Here is an 11,049-nt window from a genome sequence, read left to right on the forward strand (position 1 = left end):
AGCACATATCTACACAGCACCGCCACTGTTCTCCTCCACCATCTGCGCTGAGCAGCTTTCAGAGCCGCTGACCTCCATACACTCCTCCACACGCGCCTTCTTCTGCCCAGCCTTCCTCTGGGGCCCTCCACCTTCATCACAGATTTCCCCACCACCCTCCCTGGGACACTTTCGACCTCCAGGCTCCTCTTCTGAGGAAAAAACGCCAATGCTTTCTGGATCAGAATCAAGAATCAACGACGCAGCCATCTCCTCCGCCCCAGAAGTGTCAAAATCCATCAAACCACCCAACTCCTCATCTTTGGTAACTGGGGCCTCCTTTTTTTTCTTTTTATTTTTAACCATAGCACGCTCTTCTTGCTTTGCGGCTCTCCAGAATAACTTGTCTTCCAGCTCCTCCTTCCTCCTTTCAGCCTCCTTGTCCTCCTGCCGTCTATCCCGCCGCCTCTCAACCATGGAGGGCGGAATTACCTCAGCGCTTTGCTGCGCAGATGCCTCGCTTTCCTCCCGCTTCCTCTCCTCCCGTTTCTTAACCTCCTCCTCTCTCTTTTTTTCCTCCTGCCTCCGCTCCTCCTTACGTTTTTTTTCTTCCTCCTCCCGCCTCTCCTCCTCTCTAGTTGGCCTCCTTGGCACACCATATGGACAGTCCTTATACAGGTGCCCTGTATTACCACACTGGTCACATTCACGTGGCATCGGACACTGAGCCGCTGCATGGCCTTCTTGCTTGCAGTTACGACAAACCATGCCTTTCTCACACGTATTCTGTAAGTGCCCCAATTGGAAACACTTCCTGCAGTATAGCGGCTGCCCTGCATACGACGGAACTCCCCTATGACCCGCCACTGAAAAGTTCGCCGGGGGATGGGTGAAACCTCCCAAACAGCTTGGGTCTTTCCTCAGTTTCACACGAAACACATATTTACAATTAAAAATGCCCAAACAATTTCTCTGTTTCTCTCCACTTTTCACATATTCACAGTACCGAGCCAGGAACTGCTCCAGCAGCCTTACTTCTGTGTAAGGATTATACACGGTAACAGTCACAATTTTCTCCATGAGCCCAAACAGAGGCTCCACCCGCACTCCCCCCAGGCAGGGATCACCATCATGGCTTCTTAACCACTCGAAGACAGTTAGACAGCAAGGCTCACTCACAAAGGTAACGTCATATACACTCACCGGCCACTTTATTAGGTACACCTGTCCAACTTCTTGTTAACACTTAATTTCTAATCAGCCAATCACATGGCGGCAACTCAGTGCATTTAGGCATGTAGACATGGTCAAGACAATCTCCTGCAGTTCAAACCGAGCATCAGTATGGGGAAGAAAGGTGATTTGAGTGCCTTTGAACGTGGCATGGTTGTTGGTGCCAGAAGGGCTGGTCTGAGTATTTCAGAAACTGCTGATCTACTGGGATTTTCACGCACAACCATCTCTAGGGTTTACAGAGAATGGTCCGAAAAAGAAAAAAAATCCAGTGAGCGGCAGTTCTGTGGGCGGAAATGCCTTGTTGATGCCAGAGGTCAGAGGAGAATGGGCAGACTGGTTCGAGCTGATAGAAAGGCAACAGTGACTCAAATCGCCACCCGTTACAACCAAGGTAGGCCTAAGAGCATCTCTGAACGCACAGTGCGTCGAACTTTGAGACAGATGGGCTACAGCAGCAGAAGACCACACCGGGTACCACTCCTTTCAGCTAAGAACAGGAAACTGAGGCTACAATTTGTACAAGCTCATCGAAATTGGACAGTAGAAGATTGGAAAAACGTTGCTTGGTCTGATGAGTCTCGATTTCTGCTGCGACATTCGGATGGTAGGGTCAGAATTTGGCGTAAACAACATGAAAGCATGGATCCATCCTGCCTTGTATGGAGCATCTTTGGGATGTGCAGCCGACAAATCTGCGGCAACTGTGTGATGCCATCATGTCAATATGGACCAAAATCTCTGAGGAATGCTTCCAGCACCTTGTTGAATCTATGCCACGAAGAATTGAGGCAGTTCTGAAGGCAAAAGGGGGTCCAACCCGTTACTAGCATGGTGTACCTAATAAAGTGGCCGGTGAGTGTATACCTTGGTTGTGAAATTCATTCACACTGAAAATGTCAGTCCGATGAGCTCCAGCCTTTCCCTCCAGCAGGTCACGAACCACATACACCACGTTGTTTTTGGCACCATCCTCCACGACCACACGAATCGTATTCTTGATAAACATCTTCAGTCTTCACTGCCGATACGAATATCGCAGACGAAAATTAGCAGCACGCTGCAAAGAAATACTCGCACCCTCTGACTGCGACACAAGATCGCAGCCAAAAGGCCGAGAGACACTCCTACCCACAGACAGCTGATTCGGGGTGTTTGCCCCTCATCAGTGTGGAGTAGGAAACTGGCTATTAGGAGCAGTGCCTAGTAAAAGGCTGTAAGGGCACAGATGATTGGCCTCGGGGAGACCAAAACATCCAACACCGCGGAGACACCATCACGTGTTTCTCAACGCAGTGATCCAGAACACTGCCCCCATCCCTTATGGGAAATATGCAAATGCATGAAGGATAGCTGCGGAGACACCAACACGTGTTTCTCAACGCAAGCAGTGAATAGCCAGGCCTTTCCCCGGGAAAGGTGTCTCCGCAGCTATCCTTCATGCATTTGCATATTTCCCATAAGGGATGGGGGCAGTGTTCTGGATCACTGCGTTGAGAAACACGTGATGGTGTCTCCGCGGTGTTGGATGTTTTGGTCTCCCCGAGGCCAATCATCTGTGCCCTTACAGCCTTTTACTAGGCACTGCTCCTAATAGCCAGATTCCTACTCCACACTGATGAGGGGCAAACACCCCGAAACAGCTGTCTGTGGATGGATACCATGCTTGGCATAGGTGGTTTTCCTGTATTGGATGATTTCCTTTATTGGATGCTGCCCTTCCCGTGGTTGTTCCTTCCCGGGGAAAGGCCTGGCTATTTACTGCTTGCGTTGAGAAACACGTGTTGGTGTCTCCGCAGCTATCCTTCATGCATTTGCATATTTCCCATAAGGGATGGGGGCAGTGTTCTGGATCACTGCGTTGAGAAACACGTGATGGTGTCTCCGCGGTGTTGGATGTTTTGGTCTCCCCGAGGCCAATCTGTGCCCTTACAGCCTTTTACTAGGCACTGCTCCTAATAGCCAGATTCCTACTCCACACTGATGAGGGGCAAACACCCCGAAACAGCTGTCTGTGGATGGATACCATGCTTGGCATAGGTGGTTTTCCTGTATTGGATGATTTCCTTTATTGGATGCTGCCCTTCCCGTGGTTGTTCCTTCCCGGGGAAAGGCCTGGCTATTCACTGCTTGCGTTGAGAAACACGTGATGGTGTCTCCGCAGCTATCCTTCATGCATTTGCATATTTCCCATAAGGGATGGGGGCAGTGTTCTGGATCACTGCGTTGAGAAACACGTGATGGTGTCTCCGCGGTGTTGGATGTTTTGGTCTCCCCGAGGCCAATCTGTGCCCTTACAGCCTTTTACTAGGCACTGCTCCTAATAGCCAGATTCCTACTCCACACTGATGAGGGGCAAACACCCCGAAACAGCTGTCTGTGGATGGATACCATGCTTGGCATAGGTGGTTTTCCTGTATTGGATGATTTCCTTTATTGGATGCTGCCCTTCCCGTGGTTGTTCCTTCCCGGGGAAAGGCCTGGCTATTCACTGCTTGCGTTGAGAAACACGTGATGGTGTCTCCGCAGCTATCCTTCATACTTTGAGTTTTAAGCGCATATTTTCCCCATAGAATTGCGTTAATTGCAGAAAATCCACAGGTAAAAAAACCTACCGTATATGCATTTTTAGTGTGTTTCCGCTGCAGGAACGTGTAATCCTCACATGACTTTATCAATAAAGTTTTGTCAAAGTCAAATACAAGGAAGTATCAAAAAAACAAACAGCTTTATTTAAAACATGACATACCAAAAAGAGACAAAAACCGCAGTGTTAAAAATGTGTAGCACGCATGAAAAACAATAGTGAAAAACCTCAATGAAAAAATCCACAAAACCTAATTTATGTACGAGGGGCAGAAATGCTGGAGAAAATCTGCAATATCAACTACTCAATAAATAATGATCATGGGAACATAGGCTGAAAGGGAATATGTCAGCAGATTCTTGTTATATAATCTGAGAGCAGAATGATGTGGGGGCTGAGACCCTGTTTCCAGCAATGTGTCATTTACTGGGCTGTTTCAGTAAAATCAGTAATTTATCAGCAGTTTTTCACTGCAGGACTAGCTGCCTTGTGCCTCTTACACTCAACTTGCTCTATGTAGACCCCACCACAGATTTTTGTTATTTTACAATATACACAGTAACCTGTAAATCAGTGGTGTGACTGGGTTTAAATGGGGCTCAGCATTCAGAGCGCTGCTATATCTGCAGCTGCAGAAACAGAACCCAGTAAATTAAGTGATACATCACTGGAATCAGGGTCTTTGCCCCTAAATCATGTTGCTCACAGATGGGGTGGCAAAACCTATGACATATTCCCTTTAATGTCATCAAAAATGCAGGTTATTAAATGCTTGCATTCTTTACCTGAGTTTCAGCGGTGTGGCATTGCATTTTTGTGGTGAAACACATTCAAAAGATGCGTTTCCCCAGCCAACATTGGTTTGAAAAAAAGACAGCAAAACTGCAGCAATTCACAATAAAATATCATGCATTTTTTAACATGCACGTTCCTTCATGCACTTAAGCCAACATTCATAGATACTGAATGTAACCTAACAATTACGCAGAAAAACAACTTAAACTCTTGATAAAATACTTTGTGAAATCCCAGCATAACAAGAAGCTCAGTCAATGAACAAAAGGCATTTATGAAACGTCGATTAGACATGCCATAATTGGCTGGCAGTGTTAGTGCTATCTCTTGAATCCCCGTATATTATGAGATTTCAGTGGGCACCATGTCATTCCAAAAAGGTTTCTCCCCCAATTATCGCTAAGTTTAGACAGTGATAATGATCTACAGGCCGGGGTCACACTTGCCAGTGTGATGCGAGAAACTCGCACGAGTCTCTCGCATCAATCAATACCCGGCATTGCCGCCAGCACTTGGACCGAAGCGTGCGGTAGAGACAGGGTTGGACTACTTGGCAGTAAGCCAAATAATGATAATCTCCTGCTGCTAAAAATACACTTAGGCTATGTGCCCATGTTGTGGATTCGTGTGCAGATTTTTCCACACCGTTTTTTAAAAATCCGCAGGTAAAAAGCACTGCGTTTTACCTGCGGATTACCCATGGATTAACCGTGGATTTCTAGAGTTTTTTGAGCAGATTTCACCTGTGGTTTTACACCTGCGGATTCCTATTGAGGAACAGGTGTAAAACGCTGCGGAATCCGAACAAAGAATTGACATGCTGGGGAAAAAAAAATCTTCAGCTTTATTAAACTGATGGCCGATCCCACCAGTTTCTGCAGGTTTGGCCAACTTTCGTCTAATGTGTATAGAGACTTTTAGATTAAAGCTACAAATGCACCGTTATTAAACCCTTAATGCAAAGTGATGTTGTCAGAGTGGGAGATATGAGCGACACTCACCGATACTAATTCCTGGAAAGACAGGATCTGGAGAGAGCCGCAGACTCCCAGGAATGCAGAGCCAGCAAGACTGGCTCCAGGCCTGAGAGGACCTGAATCACCTGACTGCAAGTGGGCGTGGCCTAAGCTCCAGGGAACTAGAAGGTGAAGGAAAACTCCTAGAAAGACAACTAAGAAGCAAAGCTACCAAGGGGTAAAGATGGAGACAAAAACAGATCAGGCCGGGGTCAGAGCACAGGATAGCGTAACAGTACCAAGGGACTAGACAGAAAGGATAGTAGGGGCCAAGCCGAGGTCTATAACGAACGGACAGAGAAAGTACAAATAGGGAATCCAATAAGCAATATCCAGAGAACAGACCGAGTCAGAAAGCCAAGAGATCAAACAAACTAGCACACAGCACACTCAGGGGTCAACACACTTAGCCAAGGGCGGAAGTATAACTGACAAAGGAATCTCCCAGAAGGAGACTTATATAAAGTCCACCCAGGACCAATGTGAGGCTACAGGAGTTAACCCTAAAAGAACCAAACCAGACAAACCGTGACAGATGTACTGTATATGTGCATTGTCATTAAAATGACAATCGCTCAGGAGCTGTGCCTGTGTGATCTTGATGGAGCCAAGCTGTAAATGATAGTTCCGATAATGCTGCAACAGTCAGGAAGGGAGATAACACTTTAGATGCTACAGTCAATAACAAATGCAGAACCTAGGCAGTTAGTCCAAGACCCCCTCTTTAACTCCGTTACTTTTCCTACTTGTTGTGATTGTGGGGTTTCAGTGTGTTCATACTGGAACTCATTGCCGATCAATGGCCCCAAAGTCTTCCATTTTAGTACACTTAATGAGCTCTGCCTAAGCTGCTTTAGCTATTGAAATAAGTCAGTATCACACTGTGACTGTCTTCCGTAAGGAAGGGGGACCTCAAACTGTCCCTGGAACTGGGACCCTAACTATCCCTGTCTCGGAGATACTCTTGAAGGTAGAGAGGCCCGAGTCTCCGATCTTACTATGCTCCTGTTAAATCCTGATCTGTCCCCTCCCCCACATGAGGCATGGGACAGAAATGTAATGTAAACAAGATACAAAGACAAAACAGGGATAAAATTACTCCTCTATCATACAAAAGTACTAACCAACAATAGGGAGGAGGATAGGGACAGGGAGGAGTAAACAAAATGGGAATAGGGACCAGGAGATAAACACATATGTACTACAGCAAACCACAGAACACTACTACAACAACTCTACTCCAACCACTTAGCTTTAGCACACAGGAAGACAAATCTTTCACCGGCAGGGTTAAAAAGGTCTGTCCAGTTTTTATAGGAAGTGGTAATGAGCAGATCAGAAGCAGCTGAAATGGAGCTGCATGTTTATGACCTGTATAGAAAGGGTTGTTAACCTCTTCAGTACCAGAAGAAAGCAAATATATTTAATATGGGACACAACTCACACCATCTCTAAAGAAGATCTGCAATTCATTACCCGATGTGACTGTCTAACTCCAGGTCTTCCAGGGGGACATGACACCCCTGTGACAGCCAGGCTTTAACACTTACCAACATGCGGAATATGGGAGGAAGTTCGCACCTGTGTTGAGATCAAAGTTGAAGTGGGGAGGCTGAGGCAAAGTTTGTGTAATGGACCAAAATTTTGAGCTGCTGAACAACCACTTTAAGGGCTCATACTTATCTGCATATAACGACGAGTACAATCCGATAAAAAAAATAAAAAAAATCGGATTGCACTCTGGCTTATGTTATTCACTGATTTCCTGCTCATCTGCGATTTTTCTCTCAGCTGGAATCTGGATGAGAAAAAAAAAAAAATCGCAGCATGCTGCAAGTGGCCCCTTATATCCGAAGAGACAAACAAATGGGTATGAAAAAAAAGTGAACGGCACACGGACCATCCATGACCCGTCCGATTTTTACAGACACATTACCATTCTGTAGCATAGAACACTGTAAATGATTGTAGAATAATAGTTGCAGAGTAAAAAAACGCATTGTATACGCATGTCACACGGATGCTATGTTAGGCCTGTTTCACACGTTAGTGGCTCCGGTACGTGTGGTGACAGTTTCCTCACGTACCGGAGACACTGACACACGTAGACACATTAAAATCAATGTGTCTCTGCAGGTGTCAGTGATTTTTCGCAGACCGTGTGTCCATGTGCAAAACACGGAGACATGTCTACGTTTCTCCGGCAGCACAGTCCGCAAAGCGTCCCGCACACGTGCACACGGAGAACAGTGTGCACTCTCCTCCGTGTGCACGTACCGCCGCAGGAGAAACAGCGCTAGAGTTAAGCGCTGTCCCCTGCTTTTGGTGCTATGGGAGGTGAAGCCGCATATTCATCCCTGTAATGAGCGGCACCACGTAACCGCTCACACAGGACAGGCTGTGGCGCTGAGAGGAGGCATCGCGGGAGCTGGGTATTTTAATGCAAACGGGCGGGCGCACAGGGGGTGGGAGGCGGGAGGTGACACCGAACTTTATTTTTAACACAAAAAAAAATTTAAAAAAACCTTGATTTTTCATTCCTTCTCTCCAGCGAACGCTGCTGGGGAGAAGGAATGAATGCCGGCTTCAGCACCAAAAGCAGGGGACAGCGCTTAACTCTAGCGCTGTCTCCTGCACGGTCCGTGTGGTCCTCAGTCGGCACACGGGCGGCACACGGCTGCCGCACGTGCCACACTGATGTGCCACGTGAGCACGCGGACACACAGATACGGATAACTCCGGGTACCGATTTCTCCGGTACCGGAATTATCTGGACGTGTGAGACTGGCCTTAGAAAAAGTGCATTCTACTTGCATGACACTCATCCTACTTTTCAGGAACAACATAAGAGCGATTTTATTTGCGCTGATGAGTGTGAGCCCTAAGAAGAAGATTAAATTAAAGAATAATTATAGGGGATAACTCAGGAGACTCTTTGCGTGGAACAAGACAACTACAGGACACAGTTTTATAAGTGGTAAAGTCTATATTATCACTTGGTGATTCAAACAGGTGAGAAACTCAAGTCCACAACACTTGGTGTAAATATTAAATGCAGCTTAGCAGTCTATAGGAAACTTCAGAGGAAAATGTTATCACGCAGAAAGTCTATGAAGCACAGTTATTCTTGAGGATACTTGACACGAATAAGTCCTTGCTTAGTCCAAAACACCGATAGATATGCTTATAAGGCAGTTCAAATAATATCTTAGCTCAACCAGGGAGGTCTGGGTAATAGTCTCAGGTTCTTGCAGAGCAGAAACAGCTTACATGTCCAGCAAATGCAGATGGATGTAAACACGAGCAGCAGATGAAGGAGGATTACTGGAACTGGTGTATGCAGCAGGAACTCAGAGCAGAGTAGCAGGATAACCCCACAGGTTCACAGGAGCAGGTATATAGCCAGGGAGTCACCAGAGGTCAGGAGCTGGATGCAAGGCAGAATACTCTAGCACAGACTGAAGGCTGGGGTGGAGTTTTATAGCAGGAAGACACAGTGCACATGAGACCTAAGACGCCATCTTGGAAAAGGGCAGTAATGCACAAAAGGTAATAAAAAATGTTCAGAGTCCTGACAAAGATACTTGAATGATAACATGTGCTCAGATCACTCACCATGATTCCAGTAACAAATCTTTGCTTTTTCCTTACAGCTCGGAGGAAACTCATTCCAGTAGAGACAATGATCCTGGTCTGTGTTCTGACAGTGGTGTTAGTGATCATCGGTGTATTCAGCAAGCTCATAGTCAATTCTCGGAGATCATATCCTGCCATGCAAGCCCAGTTAACTCTTGCCAATATTCTCCATTCAGAGGTGGCATCCTGATGGATATATGTATTTATGTGTATATAGGATGGTGAATACAGTAGTCAGTGACAAAGTCAAAATCAAGTGGATGGATAATGACTGTACTGTTGAATGATGTATATTTTTATATTTTTAATACATGAAAGAGCAATACATATTTCTTATATGATGAGATTGTTTACTTACATTTCTTAATATTTTGTGGACCTTCAAATGTAGAAAATTAAAGTATGCAAAAATATATTCTGTGTACCAATCAACGAATGCAAGTGTTTGCTCAATTCAAGAATGTCTCTATGGACTGGTTATAAATCACTGATTAATATTATATCCACACGCATGCCTCTTACTTTTTCGGATTGCCATGATAAGGTCTGAACAAGGTGGTGCACAGTCACTCATTATACTAAGGACACCAATACAGAACTAAGGAGTGATTCTGCCTTTACCATGTAAATAAAAGCATCTGTCACCAGATTTCAGACCATCTACAGACATACTTATTTTGGGAGTTCATACCAGAATGTTTTTTTTTTAAGTTTAAAAGGAACCTGTCACTTGATTGATGCAGACTGTAACCATGGGCTGAATGAATAAAGCCTGGCTGTACGATTGTAGGCAGGTATGCAGTGTTTTCAGAGAAAAGTTTTTTAGAAAAGCCAGCCGGAACTGTAGAGAGATATCTGACTAGTCCGGCATTGCCACCCGCCAACTTCCGTGGCTCCAGTTGTACCCACCTAGGAGAGGCCTGTCAATCTACTGGAGTGTGGCAGGGAGAAGCTGGTCTCTTCCTATAGTCTCCTGCCACACTAGATGTTCTATATGCTGCAGCATTTCATAGAAAGATAAATCTGGCTGCAATCACATGGTTCGGGCAACATGAATATAGTGACAGGTTCCCTTTAAACACAATCTCCACCAATCTAGACTGATTGACATGGTCCTCTGTGTCCTGCCTCCCTTCCGCTGGTCACATCTCACACTGGACTGAATACACCTGGAGTCATGAGCTCTCTAACTCTTTACCAGGATTCATCAAATGCTCATTTTATTATTATTATTATTATTATTTATTATTATAGCGCAATTTATTCCATGGCGCTGTACATGTGAGGAGGGGTATACATAATAAACACAAGTACAATAATCTTAAACAATACAAGTCACAACTGGTAAAGGAGGAGAGAGGACCCTGCCCGTGAGGGCTCACAATCTACAAGGGATGGGTGAGAATACAGTAGGCGAGGGTATTATAAGGATTATTTAGCCATTTTGACATTTTGGCCACTCAAAGATTTTTGTATGTGATATCTGGTGAAAATTTTCTTCAAGGGGATTTTTCAAGTTTCTGAAAAATTTGCCAAATTGTGTGGAACGTGATGAAATAAAAGAACATGATGTCCAGTCTCAGAAGAAAAGTGTGTAGTTACTTTGTGTGACTGCAGACAGCCACACCGTGATAGTGTGTGGTCACACGATCGCATGTATGTGATGATGCAAACTTGTGATACTTATTGAACACGTACTGTAGAGAAAGCACACAAGTAATCCGCACTCAAAAAATGAGGACACCACTAAAAATATTGCAAAACGTGCTTTTGAATGCATTTTTATATCTAAAACAGCAGATT

The 11,049-nt window shown here is 45.2% G+C and overlaps 1 protein-coding gene across 1 annotated transcript in view; it reads left to right on the top strand.

Annotated features, from left to right (window-relative positions):
* Nucleotides 1-9,641, top strand: part of LOC143809175 (pancreatic secretory granule membrane major glycoprotein GP2-like) — an 82,498-nt gene extending 72,857 nt beyond the window's left edge. Inside the window, exon 9 of the mRNA XM_077292319.1 lies at nucleotides 9,264-9,641. Within this exon, the coding sequence (XP_077148434.1) occupies nucleotides 9,264-9,436 (173 nt within the window). The 3' untranslated portion in view covers nucleotides 9,437-9,641. The remainder of the gene's footprint in view (nucleotides 1-9,263) is intronic.
* The last annotated feature ends 1,408 nt before the right edge of the window (nucleotides 9,642-11,049 follow it).

This window comes from Ranitomeya variabilis, chromosome 2 (assembly GCF_051348905.1).
Source record: "Ranitomeya variabilis isolate aRanVar5 chromosome 2, aRanVar5.hap1, whole genome shotgun sequence".
NCBI lineage: Eukaryota > Metazoa > Chordata > Amphibia > Anura > Dendrobatidae > Ranitomeya > Ranitomeya variabilis.